The sequence below is a fragment of the Hippoglossus hippoglossus genome, chromosome 23 (assembly GCF_009819705.1).
Source record: "Hippoglossus hippoglossus isolate fHipHip1 chromosome 23, fHipHip1.pri, whole genome shotgun sequence".
Taxonomy (NCBI): domain Eukaryota; kingdom Metazoa; phylum Chordata; class Actinopteri; order Pleuronectiformes; family Pleuronectidae; genus Hippoglossus; species Hippoglossus hippoglossus.
In genome coordinates this window covers 7,112,293-7,136,925 of record NC_047173.1, presented here as the reverse complement: position 1 = coordinate 7,136,925, position 24,633 = coordinate 7,112,293, and the positions used below count along the sequence as shown (strand labels likewise).

Genomic DNA, 24,633 nt, shown 5'->3' with positions numbered 1-24,633 from the left:
TGCATATAAACCACACGTGAACAGTAATAAAGTCAGTTTAATTTTCAGAAAAACAGTGACTATAAAATCTTTACTGCAGATAAACCAGGTACAATGAGCACAAAGTTTTCTCACTTTACTCTGCAACAAAGACTGTTTATAAAAGGTTCCGCACACGAACAGTGACTGTTTGAGGAGGACTCACTTATGACAGGGGACAATTCTGAAGTGGCTCCAGAGCTTTAACACAGGTCAGGCTAACAGCCCGTTCCAAACAGGCAGGTTTAGAACGGGCACTGTGCTCCTGTTCAAAATGTAGCAAGATGCAATGAAGCCCCACACAGTGTTTATTAATAGTATGACCCAGTAATGTCATGTAAGGGGTCGGAGCTGGAGGTGTGGTGGAGAGAGCAGCGAGTGTGTTATCGGGAAGCGAAAACCGGCTAAAATAAAAGTAATATGAAATAAAAATGAAAAATTTCAATCCCGCCACTTCAAGCCAAAGTTATGCACCGCCGCAATCACACATGCTCAGTTATTCAGCCAGATAATCAAGTCGTCGAGAAAAGAGACGGTGAGCCCACTAAGTTAATATACCTTTCAATATCAGATGGCTTCTGGATTATTACAATTTCGCTGCCACGGGGGTCAATTGGGAATTATTCTAAATCCTGTCTCTGACTTCCTACCTGTCCCGGCACCGTCATAAATATGCAAAGAGCACAAGGACACTCTCAAGGCAAAAACCATCAAATGAAGCCTTTTCTATTTTCCCTTGTCCTCCGCCGCTCCAGCCGTTCCGTTCTTGGCTGGCTTTTGTTCGACTGGACCACTTGAAGGCAACCAGGATGTTAAGGCCTAGGTTTTATTTTGCATCGCCTTAGAGTTTTGAGTCTGTGCCAGGGCACCTCACGTAGAGGATATCCTTTGCGGCAGCAGGGTTAATGAATTAAGGTTCCCATCACTTAATGGCACTGGAAAGTGAGGGGCTGTGAGTGGCTCAGGTGACGGCAGTATTAAAAGACTGCCCTAATTCATTTATTGTCAGTGGTTTAACAGCTTTGAATATAACTTCTAGAAAGCTAAACTTGAAACAATAACTTCCTTATAAGGATATTAACAGATCAGTTTGTATTATAAGCAAATAGTACATTCTGAGCAGATATGAAAAACAACCCATTTGTCCATATTACTGATTTGGAATGGCTCTAAATGTGATCTTCAAGCATTTGTTCAGCATCTTAATGACTGTGACCTGTGGGAGTAGCTGCATCTGTAAGAGAGATGTCTATCGCCTGTCTATATAGCCTGTCTATATACACAGTATATGATGAACCAGTGTCTGCACTGAGGAAAATCCAACATGGACTGAAACGTTGACACTCCTTGCACGTTTCCACATTTTTTCACTGGCTGTTCATTCCTGCAAAATGTGGAAATACTGAAAATAGTGGAAAATAAAGAATCTCAAGCCAGAATCAAGGCCCACTCTGTGAGGTCAGGGTTGGAGGACAGATATATTCTGTGCACAGGGGCGGACAATTGAAGGGGAGGTTATTTAGGATCTGGGTGTATCCAGCTGTTTGAGACCATGCAGCCATGCACCAGACATTTGACGGTGATAGATCGGGGAGAAATGTGTGTTCCTGATGAAGACTTCAGATGCTTTGTTGACTTTTGTTTTCTTCACAGTCAAAAAGTCACACATGTCAATACACATATCGATGTCCTGCATCCCCAGAGCTTAGCTTATAACCGGTGTTTGTCCAGTGCAACCAGGAGCTGCAGTCACCAAGGAAACAGAAGTCAGATTCACCAAGATGTAAACAGATATGTTTCGGTATAAAACATGGAGGTTCTATAAAGTTCGATATCCAAACGTTCAGTGCGGTTAATCCGAAATATCTTTACTGTTTCTTTTTACCAGATGGTTCATGACACTCGACTAACGCAGTGTTATTTTTACCACAAAATTCAATATTGGAAACTTTGCTCAAATAAGTAGTCGATGGAAAAGAAATGCAGCAAACCATTAATGACCAATCCAAATAAAGCAACTTGTTGGCCAAGATGGGAAGAACGTTGCTTCCAACTCAGAAGAGCATCAGATAATAAGGTGCAGTTCTTGAAAACACTCTGCCCGATCTTTCCAAGCATATTTACAGTGCAGAGCTTTTTTGATATAGAGCTTACGACTGGGAAACACAATAAAACACCCAAATCACCCTTTGCTGTAAAGTCCTGGACTGAACTCTCCTCGTGTTCTTTCCTCCTCATATTTTACTTTAATCCATCATCTTTTTGTTTCTTTCTTTTCATTCCTTTTCAACTTTCACCCATGCTCCTATTAGCACATGCTCCTTAGATCCTAGTCTACGCTCTTCTTATCTCATCCTCACGTTGGCTTTCTCCTCCACTCCTCTTCACCGATCTGGAAGAAGGGATGAATATTGAAATCATAGGTTGGTAGCTAAAAACAGCCGTAATTGGCCTTTGCACTAATTTTCTCTCAATTTAAATTGCATCCAGATCGCTGCCTGTGACAGCAACTGATGTTTTGGACAGTAATTGAGACACAAGATTTGAAAGTGCGTGACCGGACAAAAAGAGGTGTCTTCGGGGGGGCCCGACGCGCTACCGTAAAATGCAGCACTTTATGGCTTTGCGGCTGCTGATGGTGCCTGTTAAGCAGCAGGGGGAGAAAATGACACATACTGAAAGGAAAGGAAGTGGAAAGCAGGAAATTGAAGACTGGCAGAAGCTTTCGTGAGAGGGAAAATGGCAAAAAGGAAACCTGCGGTATGAGGGATGAGATGGTGGAGGGACGGAAAAACACAGGCACCGATAAAATGAATGAAAAGTAACCACCCGTATCAAAAGGTATCGCCTGCAGCAAAAACAGTCACCGTGTTATTTACGTCCACGTAAACCAAGCACCTGAAACTACAGTGTTTATTTCACAAAGTCTGCCGGTTTATTCCCATGCCAAAAATATCTTGGGTGCTGTGATTGGTTTTTCATCCTGACCTCGCTCCTGCTGAGCTCGGGTAAAGCCTGTTGGCAGCCTGTTGTCTCCGAGAGCAGCGACTTCGCGGGCCTCAGGCTCTGGAAAGACCCGTATACATTCCACCTACACTCTCCCAAGGGACCCACTTATATTCCTTTTTTTTTAAATTTAATACCATGAGGCGTGTTGCATGTGAGTGTACGTGTGCATGTGTGCGTCTACTTGAAGGGAAGAAAGAGCGCACGTAAACTGCTGTGGGAGCTCGTGGGTGTGTATGCACAGAGGAAGTGTTTGCGTTGAGGGGGTTGCATCTTGTCCGTGCGTGCATCTTCCCTGCAAGTGCTTCCATCTTCCTCAGCCGCATGTATAGAGCTCAGTAGAGGATGGATCTGCCTTCCCTGGCCGCGTGGCTGTATGCCCGGTCGCTGTCAGTCAAGGTAACCTGATACACGTGTGTGTGTGTGTGTGAGTTAAAGACCAGCTAAGCACTCACAAGGGGCAGCCTGGCACCAACACAGCGAGTAAACACAAGGTCTCCTGCTCCCTCAAAGGGCTCTTCACAGCTTGGGTGTCGACTTTAGATCGGCCTCTCTTTTTTTTTGTTGCTTCTTTTAAATGATGCAACCATTAAAAAAATGTGACACGTATTTCGGTCGTATCACCGACAACGGCTTTCTGAAGCTCTTTGCATTGACATGCAGGTGAATTCCCCTCAACCTGTCATCGTCATAACGACAGCAAGTAGTAGAGTTTAATAATAATTTGATGCTAGGGACACACAACATGGCCGGTTTTCGTGCAAACAACCAGATGAACGTACACCAGGTTTACCAGCTGCCTCTGCCTTCACAGGCACACGCACAATGCACATGTGCCACACATACAATACATATAATATATACACTCTCGCACTTACAGTTAGCACGCACTATCAGACAGTGGCTCTTTGACTGCTTCACCCTGGAGCCAGCGTTGCATTTTTGGCAGCACTGGTGGTCCCATCCCACTTTTCCTCTTTACAACATCTAGGGCTATTCAATAAAGAAGCTTCGGGGAGCTCAGAGGAGCAGTAGAGAGAGAGAGAGAGAGAAGAAAATAGAGTGAGCATTCAATTCTGCCTGAATTACGCCAGGGTTTGTGCGCTTACCCTGATAAAAGAAGAGAATCTATGGCTTATTTAAAGGCCGCTGCATCACGCTCAGATCCGTCTTTCAACAAACAGGACCTAAATTTTGCATGCCCACGAGGGAGCTGCGCTTTACAGGGGAGCACGGTTACATTGTTAAGTTTAATATCCGGTGTTGTTGGGATGTCTGGTTGATTTGCGAGGCCTATATCGCTGGTGCTACAGTGGGGACAGTAACCGTCTGAAGTGGAGCAGGGGCTGGAGGAGTGAGTGTCCTTGTGCAAAGGTCACATCTTCCCACTGAGATCTCCCTTCACTCCCGATGAGCGTTCAATTCAAAGTTTTAGTCTGAGCACAATCTGTTGATTTCAAACAGATCAGATTTCAGGACGTTTGATTGAATTAAGGAATAATGTTGCGCGGCGGAAAGGAGGGGATTACAGACGCAGTGGGAATGAGCCGCAGAGTGACGCCAACTGGCATCTCCTTTGTGGAAATCTGGCGAGCAGGAGGACAATTTTTGGTTGTAATTTAGGCTTTTAAAGAGGATGCAGCAGAAAGTTAAAAAACAACTAACACACAAACAAACAAGATAAACGAAAAAGATATAACAAGAGAGACTGGGACACTTCGAGGACCCCTTGCCAGGATAGAGGACAGGGTGGGAAAGCAAAACGGGGAAGAGGGGGAAGGAAAAAGAAGAAAGGGAAGCGGGGAAAAGGAAGAAAAGAGAGAAAACGTCTTCATTTCCTCCCCCATTTGACAATTAATTTGGGGTTTCTTTTGACTTAACTCTAAACACACAGATACACACACACACACATATTATATCCTGTGTTTCTTCTTATATTAATTCCGTCTCCTCATGTCTCACCTGTTACGTTGCTTTTCCCCAAATAAAAAGGGAAAAAAGAGAAAGAGGAGTAAAATGAGGAGGAGGAGGAGGAGGAGGAGGAATAAAACACTGAAGAGCTGCTCTTTACTATTAAAAGAGGACAAAAAGGCTCCCTTCCAAACAGTTTACATTAGGTGGCCTGTGCACCAACAGTGATGTATACCGGTGGACCTTGCATTTAATTAAGCAGATCCCCTCAGCCTGTTTTTTTTTTTTTTCTTCTATCCAGGAGCCAGCATAATGACTTCACATACACCATGATATCATCTGCTTAATGTGCTATTTTACCATACAGTTAAAGCTGGGCGATAAATCTGGCTGCGCTCTCCTTTAATAGATGCAGGGGCCCCGCTGAATAATGTGTGCATTAGATTAGCAACACTACAGAAGTGAACCACCGCGGAGAGAGAAACACTCCACGTTAATCTGTGGTGGTCGCTCCCGAGGGGCGAGAACTTAGCGGCCCTTCCCATGGCTGTAGGTGCAGGGGGGAGGAGGTGTGTGTGTGTAAATGGGACGGAGAAAAAGATTGAAGAAGGGAGAGTGTGTGTATTCTTAGGCGCAGCCACTCGTAAGCCTCTAATAATTCAATTCAGTCACAAAATTCATTCACATGCTCTCACCAGCGAGGAGCACAATTCACTCCCTCGCACAATGCCACAGGTTAGAATTCATCTTTTCAAAGGCGTCGACACATTCACGACCAAATCCACACACTTAAAGATTGGCCCTCGAGGGCCCTCCGCCTCAGTCTCTCCCCTCGTTTCCTTTTTAACGTGCTCCTGTTCCCTGACTTCCAGCGCGCGAGGAGCCACCTGAGGTGACCTCGTTACGGCGGACGACAATACAACAAAAGAACAGGGTTACGAAATCAAGAAATTCTAGTTCCACATTCCCGGCCATTCATCTCCCTGAAATAGTAAGAAGAGGATTCATTATTTGCTACCCTCTCTCAACTATCTTATGAATTTGCAAACTCTGCATATATGGATGAGTATGTGTGTGCTCTCTTAAGCTATTCCTGTGGGGACTAAGACTAAGCCTGTAGCTGGGGTTAAATGTGGAGTTCGGGTTCAGGTTAAGGTAAATCTCCAGAAAACGTATGTGATATAAAACAATGACCTTAAAAGAAGAGGCAAGCTGACGTGTGAGATGGAGAAAATGAGAAAACGGAAAAACAAGTGGGTGTCGGAAAATGCGTCTGATTGTGTAAATGAACCTGTGTATATATACTGTATATGTGTGTATGTGTGTGTGTTTGTTTTTACCGTGTGGGTGTTCAAGAGAGACTCCAGAGAGAGAGAAAGTTGGAGCGTAAACATTTTAACATTTTAAGAGACAAATAATTGATTATTAAAATAGTTGTCGGAAGTTAACTATTCATGAACATACAGCACATTAAAGTCTGTAGCACAACTTCATGCTGATTGATAAACATGGGTTCACATTAATTATAAAGGGAAATGAATACCTTCTAATCTGTAGGTTTGACTGTATAAAAGCTCATATGCTGTAATATTCAATATCAGCTTTAGGACAGTGCTAATAAAATGGATTCCCTGGATGAATTTTTAAAGATGCAATGAAACAACTGCAAAAGAAATGTTAAAGAGCCACTAAAGGAACAAACAGCAACGAGATAGGAAGCTCAAAAGGGGAAAAAAAACAAATCAATGCCTCATAAACGTAGGTCTGCTCATAAATTCTGAACATAGACTGCATATAAAGATGGACGACCTGACAGCCCCCCAAAAAGTGAAGCCAAATCATCTCGATTGCCCCCTAGTGGCTGCCTGCAGTGTAGGTCATGAAGCCAGCCTCCGTATTGTTTGCAGATGGGACATGAACCAAACTAAAAGATGAGAATTTACCTGGTTCTGTCACAAATATTATCACCGAAAAAAATTATAAAATCTGAACACGTACAAAAATATGAATGGATAGAGACATAAAGTGTTATATTTTAAAGCAATTTGCGGTCCCCTCTGTAAAACTTGAGCAGACCAGCCTAGCAATTAACAAAAAATCCTTACTTGGTAATTATATTCCAATCAAAAAGTATTGAAGTACAACTGCTGAGAAAACCAATTCAGAATTATTACACACCCCTCTGATGCAAAAACGTTGAAATATTCAGTATTTACTTTTATCTGATGTATCAAAGCAACAATGTGATGCCTCTGTCTCGTCGCATACGAAACAGCAACAGCTGATGGCTGCTGATGCCACAGTGTGTCAACAGGAAATGGAAAACCAGTCGCTCCCACCTACACCCCCCCCCCCCCCTCCGCTTTGTGTCTCTCACTTGGGTTCCACTCAGAATCATGTGTCACTCACACGAAAAATATTGTGCATAACTTTTTTCGGAAGATATCGCACGGACCGCTTTGAGAGTGCTGCACTCCAACAGCAGAGGGGTAAGGAAGTAATTGTGTGTGTGTGTGTGTGTGTGTGTGCGTGTGTGTGTGTGTGTGCGTGTCTGTGTCTGTGTATTGAGATGCTGACTGTGTATGATCCCGCAAAACGTCTCCCTCCCCTCCCGGAGCCTCTGAATGCAAATATGAAGTACGACGTCGCCCGAGGATTTGTTAATTAGCTCGCCGACATCTGTCCTCTCAATGCATGATGGGATTAGGAGACACACAAAAAAAATAACGCCCATCGTCTGATCACCACCGCAACAGCACCCGTAACAACAGATGTCAACTCTACCTCCACCCACATTGCTCAGAGGAAGAAAAGAAAAAAAGAAGTAATTTTTTTAATGCGATCCTTGTTTAATTGATGTTAGCATGTTGTTGAATAATTCATGTCCTTCTCTGGGAGGGGACTGTACGGCGATGATTTGTGTGTATGTGCGTGTAGGTGGGTGTGACAGGGGGCCTATATCCTTTTTGATGTGAAACTCATATCCCTCTTGTTATGTCCTCCAAGAGCCAATGGGAATTGATGAAATGATAACTTTTGCTCTTACGGAACGATTACAGACGTGATTAAGTCGTACGAGACAAACCCTGCAGGAGATGAAGAGAGAAGCGTTGTTTCTCTATATTCATTCCTCTGCTAGAAGCTGTAGGTGCACGGGGCTGGATGCGGTCTCGCCAGACGTTGACAAATGAAGTAATTACATTTATGTGAGTGTATAGGATTGATTCATCAAGCGACACTCGCTTCGGAGGGCTTCTGATTTAATTGGGGAGCTGGCGACACATGCGTCATCCTCCTGATAACAAAATGAAATCACATCCTCAATATTATGTGCCGGAGCCAGTGCAGCCGAGAACTGCTGATTGTACAAGGTTGAACTATATCTCTGACAATAAGTCTTTAATCTGAGAGACACAAGAGAAATGTAGTTTGTTCAGTAGCATGTGTGCAGCATGATATAAAGTAAAAAAAACACCTCATCGATGATATTTTAACTGTGCATGCAGATAATTACAAGTTGATGAAATACTCCGCAGTGCAACTGTTTCAAAAAATCAATTCACCCAAATTATTTAAAAAAAAACCTAATTTGCTCATTAATCCCTAATGCAACCTTTTCTGCTGATACGCCAGAGCAAACACATTCGGTGTTCCGCACTAAACTGATCATAATTAAGAATACTTTCAAATGAAATTCACTAAATGTTCATATTGAACAAGTCTGCAAGTCTATGCCAGTGCCTTTCATTTGTTTTCTCTGCTGGAAACAGAAACTATTTGCACCTAAACAAAAAAACATAGCAGAATGAAAAGTACGACATCACCCTCTGAAATGTAACCAGAATTTTTTTTTCTGTGGACTCAACCTCATCACGTCTGGGACTCAGCATTGTGAAAGTAAATTTGCACGTGTGCGGGACACGATCCCCAGTTTCACAGTGTGTTGCATGCCGACCATCCCAGCAGAAATGTAATTTCAAAGAGACAGGGTTGCCTGGCGATATGTAGCCATGCAGGAAATTTGGAGTTAATTCACACAGGGTATTGAGACGTCTCCCTCGAGGATTTCTGCCTTCACCCCGACAGAATGGAGGCAAATGAAATTTTGTTTGCTGCGCTCAAAGGATTAAAAAGAAGATGCTTTACAAAAATAAACTTTTCTCTTTCAGTAACCGAGCAGCGGTTGGACCAGGCAAGGGGAACGTTTTTCCTATTAAGAGCCATTTCAATTTTTGTGACATTCTTCAATGGCCATACGCCAATTGTACACCACATACAGTGTATACCACTAATCTCTCTAATGATAGGAAGGGGTTCCACATCCTCACCTTTGTTCATACCATGCATGGCTTGCAAAGACAGTAATTCTGCCCTTCTATCAAACTAGGTAATGATGCCACACACAAAAATGGCTGGTCTGGCAATATTTGTTATGTCTGTTCCATCGCAGGTGAGAAAAAAACGGAACATTTTCTTGTGATTTCTTGTCCCCGAGGTGTTATTTCACTGTCCTGTGCCATGTAAATAATCCACTCTGACGTTTCTTCAGTTTGGAACAGTTTCACTTTGTCCGATCGCAACCAAACACTCCTTGTGAGGTTACTCGGCTTCCTAGCTATTAGATCCCTTAGCACAAAACTTGCCTACATCAAGAAAGCTGGCTTGTGGGAGCTGCTTGTTAGGCATCCACATTCTGTCCAAAAATTGTATCTTTATCCAAATGAGTTTGTCCTTCAGTTTAGCTGCACTTGAGATGGGCCTTTTCATCACCGTGCCCACATTCCTGCAAACTAGTCAATCTGACTTTCCTTTTACTTCTAAAAACTAAATACATTGTTAATTTCTCTTGAAACCTGCAACAGTTTATATTTACTTTAGTTTTCTTTACAGTGGCCATGTTGCTCGTTAGCAATGACGAGTATCGGGTGACGCGACGTTTCCTCCGCTCTGACCATGATCTGACAGACGTACAGTCAGCAGGAACCACCCTGAAGATCATGTTTAGCCACTTTACCACCGGTTCGAGGACTCACTAACATCTGTCTGCAATGGGAACAGATAAAATCCTCATTTACTCCTGGGCCACATGATGCTGCAGCGGACTCCGATCAGCAGTGATGGAAACCTGTCACTCGGGCAAACGGACTCGTGCACATCTCTCGTACATGGCTTAGAGGCCAGAGATTCTCCTCTAGACAATAACTAAACCAGGCTGTCAAAAGGGAATGTTTCTTATGCAGGACTAAGAGAAATCTCAACTTTCAACTAAACTAGAATTCAAGTGATGTGGCAAAGCAGATTTATGTGTCTGCTGAGAAAACAGTGCTGTTGAAGATAAATGAGTGGCGGAGCATCATTGACTTACCGCATATATTTCCACTGACATATTCACACAGTTGATTTTGTAAGAGATGCTACTGAAATTATGTAGATTTGTATCTTTTTCAGACAATAATTACAGATGGTGCTCCGGCTTGTTGCCTGAGGCGGGATAGTATCCTCTTCAAAGATCTGCATTCCAATATCGGATCATATTATCAGAGGGAGAATGTGTCATTTTCACAAATGACACCATGCTCCCGCAAGCAGCCACTTATACAATTTGGAGACATTACAAGGCGATATCCTGCATGGGTAGAAAAGGATGGAATCAAAAGAAGTGATTATCTGCTTTTTTTTTATCTGGAAACGACTCCCGGTGATGTGTAAATGCAGGTCTCCGCACGAAATATGGGGGTTTGCCTGGAATCGTGGTTTACATCACACGGAGGGTATTATCCAACGGTTTCATTCACAACACAGTGCATTTGCATGAATTTCCCTGATTGTGTCATATGCACATCACATATTGTTGCCTATAGGGCCCCTGCTGAGGAGCAGTAATGAGCACTTCAACCCTGAAGAGAGGCAGGCATAACTCACATGTTGTGCTGTCACAGTGACAGTGGAGGGGTTTATCACCGCCAGGGGCTCGGGGAGGGAGAGAGATTGAAAGGGGAGAGCGCCGGGGAGATTGCGGTGGGAAGAAAATACTGTGTACAAAAGAGAAACTGAGATAGCAAGAGAGCATGAAAGAAATAAGGAAAATGTCCTCCAGCCTGCCACGCATGCAGAACCGGGGCATGTTTCACTGTGTGGAGGAGTATCAGCTGGAATTACACTGCTGCAGCTCGCTGAGCTCTTTCAGGCGACATTTCTTACTGTGTCCCCTGCAGCGGCGCTAACCTTCAGTCCCACCCCTCTGCTTTCTCACACTATTCTTCTTCAGGATTTCTCTCCTGCATCTACTCCTCTATGCCTGCATGTTGCTCTTCTCGCCCTCAGACTGTGTTAGAAGGGTTGACGGCTGACAAAACGCCCAAAGGCCCCTCTCCAGACCTGGTATTAACATTCGTCTCCAGTGATCAGATCACTGGTGGACAGCTCAAAGTACGTCAGTTCACACCGTGCATACGAATGTGTCTTCACGTGTGTCTCGATTGGATCTAAAGTCTCTGCACCATATGAAAACAAACATACATGTAATTTCTGTTCACAAAGACCCAATGAGGTTGATTTAGCCAATCTGACTATGACAGATAGATCCCTTGTCAATGTGTGTGTGTGACAAGAGGTTTTTTAAACCCCTAAAAAGCTAAAAATGAATAGAGAGTATATCTGAAACTACAGGGTCTATATGAATAATCTTGCCATCTATATAAAGTAAATTAATATAACACATCTTGGGTTACAGAGTCACTTCAAACCAGAGGCAGAGACAGAGGAGATGAAACGTGTCACTAAAGCTTTTATTTCATTATAACAAACACCTGTGAGTCCTCACTGTAAACTATATTTTTACAACATTCAAAAATTGAAACTGAAAATGTTAAATAACTGTGTGTGTGTTGAGTCAGATCCAGTTTCCAATACAGAGCCAACTCTTCGCAATAGAAGCCAAAGATTTAAGGTCTCCGATTATCTTTATTTCATGCCTCTGCGTCAGAGGTGTAGAAATAAACATTTTAGTTTGAGGAGGTCGTTTTCACACTGTGCTTAGAGTTTAGAGGATGAGATGCTTCCATCTCAATCACTGGTTGTTAGTTTGCTACAATAAAAAGCAGAGTAGGTGGAAGATGGTGAGAGCTCAAAGCTGAAGCAGTGGAAGTTTCCAGCAGGTCAGACTAAGAACTGGTGTTTGGTTACTCTTGGGGCACCTGGTGCTGGTGGTGTCCACTTATTGTCTCTGTAGGCCTGGTTTACAGCAAACTGCCATGAACTGAGGACTTAAACTCCTAATACACACAGTGGTACTGTTACATTTACATGCAACACACTTGACTTTAAGAAAAATAAACAAACTTCATCCATCAAATCTAGATCAAATCTTGTGGTGAGACTTTGTTAAAGCTGTGAGAAAAAGCCAAAGCTGCAACAGATCAGCTCCAGCTACTTCCTTCATCTGACTTCCTCATCTCTTCCTCCTCCAGTGTTCTCTCTCTCTCTCTCTCTCTCTCTCTGCTTCTCTGCTGCTGAAGTGTGAGCTCATGGCTTATCCAGTTCAAGGATTTTTAATCTCAACTTCCTCCCTGAAACACCCTCATTTCAAAGAGAAACGTCCACGAGCGACCTCAACTGGGGTTTTAAGCCTTGATGCCACGCTGAACTTGTTGCTAATTATACTATCTACTGTCTACAGAGCAAATTTCTCACAACTTTAACCACATTTATCAAAAGCAGAGAATGACTATGTACAAATGGCTGTAAAAAAAACTTTTTGACATGTGGCCTCTCCAGAGGAGTCATAAAATAAAATAAAAATAGAGTCATAGACAAATATTAAACACTTGATGAATTAGGATTTGATTATTTTGTTGTGATATTGAGTTTGGCTTTTTGCATTTGTGTTATATATTGGAATATTTAACTAATTTGCAATCATGTGTTTCCATAGTTATTATGTGGACTGTGGATAGTTTGTATAAATTTGGATGAAGTCGAGTGTTATGAGTGATAAGGGTAGGCGTTATGAGCTTAGCTGCAGCCTACAGCTTTCTGCTCAATTTATTTATTTAGCTGTGGTTTGTGAGCACAAACAAACTTGGACAAATAATTCTATGAATCTAAAATGCTAACATACATGTAAGTGATTCCCAAATAGGGGTTCTTATTCTGCAGGGGGTGTTTCTGTAGGTTTGTGTGCAGTAGAAAAGATTAGAAAATTAGAAATGGCAATGTTATGTGAAGAAGAGTGATTTACTAGTAGATAAATAGCTTGAGTGGTTAGCTGAGAAGTCGATGAATTCATGAAATAGTTAGCTAATGGCCAGGACAACAGAAATGGTAATTGAGGTAACATGAATAAATAGCAAGTAGCCTAATGGATCTTGGCTAAAGTGGCTAGTCCCTAAATTGTTTTGTCAATTAGGCAGAAGTAGTGGATAAATGGTGGAGATGTCCACCCTCGTGTCCAGACGAGAACACAAACACAACTATTAACACTCAAACAAGAGTGCCGGGCCAGTAGGTGGCGATAAAATCTACATCAAGGATCCATCAAATACCTGAGAAGTTGTGAGTTTATCCAATTATTGCTCGCTACACAAAGCCGCATTGAGCTTAAAGTAAACTGCAAGGTTATCATTTTCAAATGTAGACATGGATACACCCACTCTGAAAATCTTCACTTCTTCAAATCTCAGTTTGACTCATTTAAAACATTAGTGTAATTAGTGTGGACAGGTTGCAAGATTGAGATTAAGATTACATGAGGAGACGCAATGTAGCGATTCATTGTCACGGGTGAATGGAAGGTAAATGGGGCGGTTTCAAATCATACATACATATATTTAAATTATTCAGCTGATCCATATTATGTATGTATGTATTCAGTGATACATTTCGAGTCATTCGATTAGTGACTCTGTAGAGGAGGCTCTTCTGGAAGTATTGAGGTTACTGGCTCGTTCGTCTTGGTTGTTTTTTTCCCGTTAAAACGGGACTTTGCCGTCGTCCTCTGGGCTGCGCAGGGTCTCAAATAACATCTTTACTGTAGATCCCTCCTGCTCTCGACACCAGCAGCTCATCATTTCTTCATCCCAAAATGGTTGTTGGAGCAGCAGCAAGCAACAGCCGAAGATAAATGAGGGCTTGCAAATTTGCAATTTCCATATCAATCATGGCTCGTGTCAGCAGGTTAAGACGAAGAGAGAGCGAGAGAGAGAGAGAGAGAGAGAGAGAGAGGGATGGAAAGGAAATAGAAACAAGGAGATATGCTTTTGTATGAACATGTTATTTAACCAAGCCAATTCAAATTGAGGGGCGAGTAATGCACCTTGTGGCACAGAGCCAAAAGCAGACGGACCCTCTGTCTGTCAATCTTTCTGTCTCTCTCTAACAATACTTGAAATGGTGCCTGAATCCCAGCCCTCTCTAACATGTGGGTGCAGACAGAGTGCAGCTGTCACTTTGGCCATAAATGCCCAGCCCATTCATCTTCCAGAAACATTAACATTGAATCGCGGTTGTCAGCATGCATTTCAACCGGGCCTTGATGCGGAGGTGGTGTGGCTGACAAGCTGGCAGAGAGGGAGGGGATGGGAGGATGAGAGAAGGGAGGAAAAGGACTGAGAGAGGGAATGAGGGGAGGCCCTCAAGGCCCCATAACAAGTTCTGGAGAGTTGAGCCGGTGAAACTTTGTGCCGCCATTATCTTGTTAAGTGCGGGAGTCATTGAAGGACACCAGACGATTGATTGAGCGGACTTGACTTCAGCACAATTTCCTCCCTGTGGCGACATGTATCAACCAGGCCACGGGTCCCTATATTCTGCAGCTTAACTACCTCTCAGGCCTCCCACTGTGACAAATGGCTTCTGTCTCTTCTAATGTAATATTTGTTTCTACTTCTGAGAGCCTCTCGGCTACTCCGCGCCGAGTCTGTCTGCCGACTGCTTCATTGTGTTAGCCGACTTTATTCCCAAACTGGCTGTCAATTGGTGGACCGGCTGAGTGTTCTCGTCTGTCTGTCTTTTGTCTCATTGCCTGCGCCATCCTTTTTTTTCTTCTTGTCTTCCTCTCCCAAGTTCTTTCTACTGCTCCCTCATCAGCCCTTTCCTCTGTCTGTCTCGCACTCGCCATCTCTCTGCCTCCCTCGTGCACTCCGTCTGTCTCTCCTCCCTCTCCCACTCTCTCGTTCCCTCTCTGCCGTCCCACTCCTTCTTTCCCTCTCTCCGCCTCCCCCCCCCCCACTCCACTTTACCGCCGTGTCTTTGCTCCAGATGCTAGCTGTCTCAGCTCCGTGGGCCGCGTCTCAGTGATGGGACCCTCCAGGAATTCAAAGCACCATTCTGGCATTTTCTTCCAAGCAATTGCTTTCTTGCAGTAATAAAGGGGGGAGTAGCTTTAGCATGTCTCTGTGAATGAGCTTCTTGGCCCTAGGCAAAATAAGCACAAGTGTACATCCGTGAATCCTCTTGAGGCAGGAGCACACCGCGAGCCTCTGTCCAGATTCTGACCCAATTAGGCCGCCTCACACAAATTTACAGGATTGGTCTTAAAAAAAAACGTACCATTAATCACTTTTTCTTTGTCAAAGTCCCAAGTTATGTCCCACTACTTCTATTTTAATGAGAAAAACCTAAACTATGTTGCCAGTGTAGAGCTGGACACACAGATATTTGCATGCCCCAATGGCAGCCAGGCAATTATACACAAACAGCCCTTTTCTTTGACTGTGACCTGTTGAGCGCCACAGCCAAACACCACTTACAATATGATATGTAAACATTATAGATGCACTTTTAATGGTAATTAAAGTCCCATTGACACCAAATTAATTCACGACCAGACACGGAGCGTTTAAGGTGCAATTAGCCATGGTGGCGGATACGAAGATACTTTGCCTAACTGCAAACTCCAAACGCTTCACAATTTGTTTTCACATTAAGTAAATGTCACAGCATATTAGCATGCTATTACAGCATCCGTGTTTCTCGCTCAGCAGGGTCTGGCTACAGAAGGTGCAGCGGGAGACGACTGAGGATCAGAGGGAGACACGGAGACAGAGGAGGCGACGTGTCGGGGATGGAATGGCGGAAAAAGTGAAATCACCGAGACAGAGAAGCTGCTTTTAATGCAACTGTTACTGCGTCTTAGCATAAACAAGTGCACCAACTGTTGTGGCGTAGCAGTTGAGGGCATGAAGCAGCTGTGGGGAAACAGGCAGTGTGCTGGTTCACTGCAGATCCAGCTGTGAAGGAAAACACACAACGCTGACCTGATAGAGTGAAAACACAAAGAAAAGGAAGAAAAACGAAAAACTAGTTCGACTGCCTCTTTGCCAGGACAGATTGTGTTTGATTCCTCAGTACATGTGTGCACAAACTTTATGTGGACATGCTCTTTGCCACAACTCATTACACATCCTGCAGCAGTTTTTCCTTAGGAGTTTCTCTATAATAATAGCTTGAGCAAGAAGCAGACACACTTTTTGGAGCGGCAGGAGGTAGAATGGGTCTTCCACTATCCAGAGGGATAGTAGTTCGATCCCCAGCTCTTCCAGTCTGCCGAAGTGTGCTCGGGAAAGTCACGGAGCCTTAAGAAAAATAATAAGTAAAGGCCACAGACCATTTACTAGGGGGGTGTACAGTCTTGTGAAACCAGCTACCTAACTAATGAAGTGATAAGAGGCAAGAGTCTGCGGAGGATGAAGCCGTGAAAGCGAGTTCGGCCAATCATGAGTCAGTCTCAGCTGTCAATCATGACGTTTCACCCCATTCTTATAGCATCAAATAGCAAAATAAAACCATACTTAGTGGAAAAATAATTTATGACCTTCACTGTAGCCAGCCACCAGGTGGCGATTGAGACAGTTTGGCTTCAGCTGTCATGTTCGTCTATCTTTATTTACAGTCTGTGATTTGATTTCTATGTTTTTGATATTTGAATTTTTGGAGAACACGAGGTAGCTGCAGCAGTGCTTTGAGCTAAATGCTAACATGCTGACGTTTAGCAGGTAGATGATCTTCTGTTTAGCCTGTTAGTCACACGTACTGGCAACTATATGTACCAATACATCTTTAAACTTAAAATGTTAAACTTTCATCAGCCCAGCCATGATCACAGTACGTTAACCTCCCCAGCCCCCCCTCCCCGCTTTAACAGCTTATTAAAACACTGCAAAAGACTCAGAGACAAAGAGACTTGTGATTTCCACCTTTACTAATTAGCACCAAACACAAAGTGCAGCTCTGGCTGATGAAAATGTCATTAGTTTAGCAGCTATTGCATCAGGAAACAAAGCACAAACCAAATGAATACATTCACTTGATGATGGGGGCATGAGATGAGACGGAAAGAATGGAAAAAATATCTGAAAAATCTAAATGTGCCAGGATACTGGTGGTGATAGAGCAAATGAAGAAGGGGTCGCCTAAGGTAGCAGTCTATGTTATTTGAAATGGCGCGATGGACGAACTAACAGACTGATGCTGCTAACTTGTAACAAGTTTGGGAGAATTCAAGGTGAAACAGCAAAGTCCTTCTGCAGTATAACAGATGTCCTTTATGAAAAAAAATGGGGAAATGTTGTTTGGAAACTAAGCAATCTACTTGTCAAATGTAGCACTATATGTCACCTGGGGAAAAGGGTCCCTGGTTTGGTGTAATTGCCTTTCCACAGCTCAGAGTGTGCAAACATCAACACATTTTTTGAAACTTATAGGATGATGGATGCCTATTGCCTCGCGGAGAACCACATGCCTGGAAATCCCAATCAACAAACGTTCTCTTAATTGTAAAATGTTCTATTTGCCAGACAAAACCATGCAGCGGGGGGGGGGGGGGTTGACACACGAGCGCAGGCTGCACGGAAAAACACACCGCCTGTGGCCACACCGCCATCTCCCATTTAATGTCAATGGGTGCCTGCGCTCACTGAAAATGATCCCATCGCTGCTTAATATTTCATGCGGCACGTCGCAAAATTCTTAATATTCCCCCCTTGCCTTACCAAAGTTGACGCCTTCCATCTGTGGCGTGCACCCCCACTCCCCACTCCCCACTCCTTCGCTTCGAATGGTACTCATCATGGTGTTTAATTTTTACAAAGCCGCCTTCTAAAAAGCTGTTCAAATATGCATACAGTCTCTGGCCCCATTTCCGGGGGTCCATAATGTGGCTCTTGGCTCCCTCAGTGGAAAACTCAACAAGTTGACTCCCTTTATGAATTTGCGTCCCCAGGCCATCGGCAGCCATTTCTGTTGCTTCCTGACAGTGGCTCTTCTCTATGTCTCCCTCCCTGCAGAGGAAGACGCTCCGGGCTATGCTGAAAATAGGATAAGATATTCAAATATGTGCATGTGTTCACCTACAAGTTCTTGCATTTTTCGAGGTCAGCCGAGTCCCCCCCTTTTTTGTCTTCTTCTCTTGGCTGGTAAATCAGATCAGCCTCGCAAAGGTTCTCAGACATCCCCGGCAGAAATGTACGTATGTGTGCACGCACGCGAGTGTGTATAAGCCTCCTTGTGTCACTTCCTATGCGAGACTAAGTGATCCGAGCTCTTAGGGCGATGAGGTGAGACGCCTGGGCGGGTCGCACCATCCTTTTTCTCCGCGGATGCCCCCGAGCCGCAGTTCTCAGTAACAGTCAAGAATCCATCGATTGCAGCCGCAGAACAACAGCGACTCATAAACAACCAGGCGGAGGGAAACACAGGGGACCACGCTGAGGGACATTGTGATCTGATGGGGGCGGTTTCAAGCAGCTGTGGAAAGCCTTGGCCATCTAACAGCAGAGGAATGTGTGTGCGTTCATGCATGCGCGTGTGTGAGAATGTGTGTGTGTCCGACCTTTCTGCATTCTGTAAATCTGTGTCCTCTCAGGGTGGCATCCATGTATGTGCAAGTAGGTCACGGCTGTTTGCATTTTTCTGTGTGACCCTGAATAACGGCTTTGATGCGGCTGTGCACGTGTGTGTGCACGAGTGCAACCTATGTGCCTGCTTTGATGTTACGTTCATTCATATCTCTCGTGTTTGCCCCTGAGCGTTTATATCAGTCTGAAGGCCGGACTGAAGCAGCATTTCAAAAGCAACATTTCCGACACAAAAGGAATCGTAAGTGATCCCTTCTCTTGTTTTTCTTTTTCCTCCATCACCTCTTTAACTCCCCCTTTTGCTTTTTCTCCCCCTTACTCGTCTTTCTCCCCTCATCTCTCCTTCTTTTTGGTCTCTGTTTGCAGTTCAACCCCAGACCACAGCCGAGCCACGCTCCTCCACTATCCAAAGCTACGATTAGCATACTGATTAGCTAGCCTTGTAGGATCCATCTTTGCCTTCTTTCGAGCTCACATGCGGAGCCACAGCCTCATGAATACATAAAAGCACTGTGAGCAAACAAATGCACGGCCGAGAGCTTCCAGAGGAGGGAGCTGGTGCACAGATTGATTTTTTTTATATTAGTTTATTTATGTCTTGTTTGTGATCTAATCAGAGGACACTGGAACATTCTGCTGTGATTCCTGCAGCAGCTTGAGGTCGGAGCAGTTACATTGTTGAGCTGTTGTCAGTTATCTTATTCTCTCTCTCTCTCTCTACTCGATGTTCTTCTCTGTTCTGATTCTTTTCAGTTTCTCTCTCCACGTTTACCTCCTTCTCCCTCTCGACTCCGCCTCCTCTCTCCCTCTTTGCCTTTCTCCTCCTCTCCCCTCCATCCATTCCCCCCTCTTCCTCTGCTTCTCAGCGCATTAGTAAGCGATATCAAGCCACCTCCTTTCTACACCTCCTCCTCCTCCTCTCTCCCTCCCTCTCTCCGCAACATTTCCCTGTCCGTCTCTCTCCCCTTCAATCTTGCCCTCCTCTGAAGGGCCTGAGTGACGACGGCAGATCATGTGAAGTTGGATGTTGATTGTACGCGACAGGCACCATATGAGTCATAGCCATAATCACAGAGCCCCCCCCCCCCCAAACCCCCAAACCTCACCCCCACCTTTGACTGCTGCAACACAGCGGCAGTGCAAAGTTAAAATTGTCCTTGGTTACATATGATTGTTCAAGGGGTGCACGGCATGCATGTGCTTTTCTACAGCTTGTACAGTTTTTACTATTTCTCCTCTGCAATTCAGCCGTTCAGGTGAAAAGCACTTTACTCCAATGCACTTCAATAAACACCTCATGGGCCAGAAGAAACGTGCAAGATATTCAGGTTTGCGTCAAAGCACCAAAATGCAGAACATTTTTTCTAAAGCTACGTGCATGTGGAAATACTGTATGTGCATATATGTATGTACTGCTATATAGAGCCAGTTTAGCACACATACTGTAGATGTTGTCTCTTAAAAAACATGCACAAATAGCAAAGGAAGAATGAAGTGCAGTATTCACAATACTAATGGTTGAGATAATGATATGAATCCACATGTATTTATGTCGTGTGAAGGAATATACAAGAAAATGTGTCGGAACTAATCCCATTAACTGATTAGTTGATCAACAGAAAATTAATTACCCACTATTACTCAATGTATAAGCAATACGTGACAAAGATTATACAGATTATTTTTTCTGAAATGGGAGATTGTGTTGCTTCTCTTTGGCTTAAATGGAAGTAAATTCATAATCTTTGTGTTTTGGACGGTTTGATGGAAACAGAAAACATGTTTGATGAGCACTTGGGCTCCAAATAAGTGGCCGGTATTAATTGACTGGTTTCTGATGTTTCTAGACCAAGAGGTTAATCAATGGACCAATAATCAATGAAAAAAATCATTAGTTGCCTAACCCTAAATTATAGAGCCCTTAGCATAGTAGGATTTTACAGCGTTTAGCAATTTAAAATATGGGTGGACCAGAGAAAGTTCTCCAAATATGTGAAAATCATTTTGAGAGAAGTGAAGAAAAGAAAAGAAAAGAGGAGAGGAGAGAAATTGCACAGGTCGACAAGTTGAAAGCAAAAGAAAACCGAAAGGTTGGGGGGGGTGGGATTTAAAGAAGAAATGCTACGAAGAAAGAAAGAGAGAGAAGAAAAAAATATGAGAAGAAACTGGCCATAAAATGGAGATAAAGGCTGACCGCGACATCAAAGAACACAAGAACAAAGTAGAGGGCGAGATAAATATGAATAGAGCACAAAACGGAGACGGGCGTGGACGAGGAAGGTCAGACAAAATGGAAATGGATGAGAGGAAACGAGAAGCTGAAAGAGGAAGAGAGAGCGCTGGTGATCGGAGATTTATCAGCATGAGAGACCACCGGCTACAAGTGAAGAAAGAGCTGAAAGGGAGGAAATAGCAGAGAGGAGGCCTTGGGGGGGGGGGGGGGGATTTGGTTTAAAAGACAAATAGTGGTAACATTAGAGAAAGACATGCATAAATCATGTTATCTTTTACAAACACGCCATGGCGCCAAACAATTCTGAGCAAAATGGGCAGAGGAGGAAATACACGAAAATCAAAGAGTCACTGTATCGCTCACATTATTAAGTACCAGAGGGGCTGAGTTGTTGCTGGGTAGGGGGTCGAGCTACTTGGTAGTGGGGGGTGGGGGCTGGGGGGCTTGTTCAAAGAATGCTGACTGAAACAAACATCCAAGCACCATTGATTGGACACAAGCAGGAGATCAATCGACATGGCCGAAGGCACCGTCAAAGGAGAAAAAGACCACCCTGTCCAGAAGCTCTCACCCTTATAAACCAAACCCCAGCCATTGATTAACCTGGGGCCTGTGTGATTACAGAGAAAACTCAATCTGCGGTCCATTGTAGAAGGAAAAAGAAAGAGAGAGAATGAGGCTGTCCAGTGTGGACGCTACATGAGGAAAAACCCCAGAAAATGATCGTGTAATGAAATCGGTCCGTTTTTTCCCTACAACAGCGGCATCGCTAATGTGCTCGAAGACAAGATTATTACATTAATCATTAGCTCGGCAGCTAATGACATATCCCAGTCTTCTTTTTTTTTCTTTTTTAATGGGTTTATCATTGCCATTCCACATAACCTTTCTTTTTTGTCACACGTAGCAGACTGGAGCGCCGCGTGCCAGCTGGATTTCTCCTTATAAGTGACTCAGACGGGAATTGGGGGCGAGGGAGGGAAGGTGTGAGAGAGCGATTGATACAAAGAATGGCAAGACACACTCGGCCAGGAGAGAAGAAGAGTTAAGAGAGAGGGAAAGAGAGATTTTGTGTGTTAAGGTTATCCTCAGGCTATACTTGTGTTTCATGTATATTCTTTCTATATATATATATATATATATATTCCAGCATCTTAAACCAGTGTTAAGTGCAGAGACAATATGACAGATGCATGACTGTCTGACCTCAGTAAGTCAGTCTGACAGTAATACAGCCCTCAGGAGGTGTGTGTGTGTGTGTGTGTGTGTGTGTGTGTGTGTGTGTGTGTGTGTGTGTGTGTGTGTGTATACCTGAGAGGAAAAGAGTCACGTGAGAGACTTAATTAGGCCTCTGGCACACTAATGTTGATCCCACAATTCAAATAAAGTGTTTTTCACCAGCTAATAAAAATACATTTGTTCTGCTCATCTGCTCATGCCTCTTTCTCTCTCCCCGTGTGTGTGTGTGTGTGTGTGTGTGTGTCTTTTCCAATAACTGTTGATAAAAAGGAGAAAATGACACGTAGACAACTAGTGGGATCAATAGACTCAGAGCGATTGCCAATATCCAATGGCACAATGTTGCGCTCTGCGCGTCGCCACATGACACGGCCACCCACTGCGCAGCGGAATCTGCGTCCGACGCGTCCAAATGCTGATATGAGTGACCAACACAACGAGAGAGAAAGCGTCCGGACTTACCGCAGTAGAGAACGAGCAGCGCTGTCAGAAGCACCACAGCCCAGAAAGTTGACGACGTCCTCGGCCAGTGACTGGCATCTTTGCGCCTTGCCAACCTCGACACCGGAGCCATTGAACATACACGGAGCGCTTCCTCTTTAAAGAGACGACAAATAAAAAAGCAAAGGCGGTAATCTCACAATCCAGCTCGGGCTCTCACTGTGCTCATACCTCCGCGTGTAATCCAACAAAAAGACGAGTCGAGCAACTGATGAGGAAAGCAGCGCTGTGCTCATTCGGTTTGCCTGTGCGTAAAGGAAAAGGGTCACATCTTCCTTTAGAATCCCAGCATGGGAATCAAGCCAGTGGTTTTCTTTTTAGAAACCCAAGTTGGTTCACGTTCCTTTAGTTGTCCCAAAGTGTGTTCACCTCTATTCACGTCCGATATTTTAGAGGGGGGAAAGACGCACGGGGCACCGGGCACCGGGCGCCTGGAGATGCGTTGAGTTAATGCTCAAAGTGTTCAATCATCTATACCGCAGCGTCGTAAAAGCTCCCTTTCACCTGTGGTAGGTTTCCACGATCCTCTCCAACCTCAGCAGCCCCGACGGCATAGTCCAAAGACCCGGGGAGGAAAAATAAACGAGGTCCTAATACAATCCGCCTGGGTGGATGGATGCATGGATGAATGAGGGTTCGGGTCGTAAAAGGAAAGCAGCAGGAGGAGAAAAGTCCCTTCTAGGTTTTTGGGCACGAAGTAGACGAGGAGATCAGTGTGTGCCTGCAGGAGGGGAAAAGGGAGGATGGAGAATGGATGCGTGGAGACGGTGGGAGAGAGGAGCGAGTGGGAAAGTGCGCACCGTGCGACTACAAGTGATTTTGTCCAAAGTGAAAGGTTCAGATAATCGATATTACGTCAGCAATAAGCCACTCGAGGTCGCAGTTTTCAGCGATGCCACAGCAGCTTGGTGCTGTTACAGCGGAGGAATCATTTCGCAAAGGGGGAATGTCGCTGTGAATCACGATTTACAGCGTCTTGATATTGATGTTGGTTTGATTTCTGGATCAATAGATATTGAGTGATATCTCCCCACGAGCCAAATATCTTCCTTCGGAAACAGTCATGATTCACACACACATCATTTAACAATAATAACAGTGATTTTTGATTATATTTGACTAATTATGGGATCAATGAATTTGGATATTATCCCTGCTATATCGAGGGATGTATGGATGTCAGTGGTGAACATATATATAGGGAAAGATGTAGCTACATATCCTGCACGTGTCACTGGATGTGTTTATTTCCGTTTTGAGCACTGTAATGTTCTCATATATTCATTCGTGCAACAGAGGTTTTACACTAGAGTAAATGATGTTGCTACTGGGGGGAAAAACGCTGTATCACACTGCAGGACAGTGTTCGGGTGTAACAAAGCACATTAACTCTATGTTTCTACTCCAGAGGGAAACATAAAAAAACACTATACCTTTATCTGATAAAGCTTTAGTCACTTTGTAGATTGAGATTGTATGAAAACACGTACTGTATATACCTAACTGTTATGTTATATGCCTAAATGGTCATGAATGGTCAGTATTTATATTGCACTTTTCTCATTTTGTCTTCTTCTTATTAATATTAATAATAATACTAACTGGTGCTGCTGTTATTTTTATTGAAACAACCAGTCTGACAGAGCTTAAATATGACAATTACACAACCGTTTCTGAACTCTCTCTCTTCTCTCTCCCCCTCTCTCTCTCTTACTTCCCCCTTTTTTCTACACCCACCTCTCTCCTCTCTCTCCCATTTTCTCCACTCACTCCAACCTGTCGAGGCAGCAGGCCGCCCACATCGAGTCTGGTTCTGCCAGAGGTTTCTTCTTTTCGATGAGGGAGTATTTTTCTCTCCACAGTTGCCAAAGT

The 24,633-nt window shown here is 43.9% G+C and overlaps 1 protein-coding gene across 1 annotated transcript in view; it reads right to left on the bottom strand.

Annotated features, from left to right (window-relative positions):
- The window catches only part of tafa5a (TAFA chemokine like family member 5a), a 140,243-nt gene extending 116,668 nt beyond the window's left edge, over window positions 1-23,575 (bottom strand). The window contains exon 1 of the mRNA XM_034578616.1: window positions 22,723-23,575. Within this exon, the coding sequence (XP_034434507.1) occupies window positions 22,723-22,834 (112 nt within the window). The 5' untranslated portion in view covers window positions 22,835-23,575. The remainder of the gene's footprint in view (window positions 1-22,722) is intronic.
- Window positions 23,576-24,633: the final 1,058 nt, after the last annotated feature.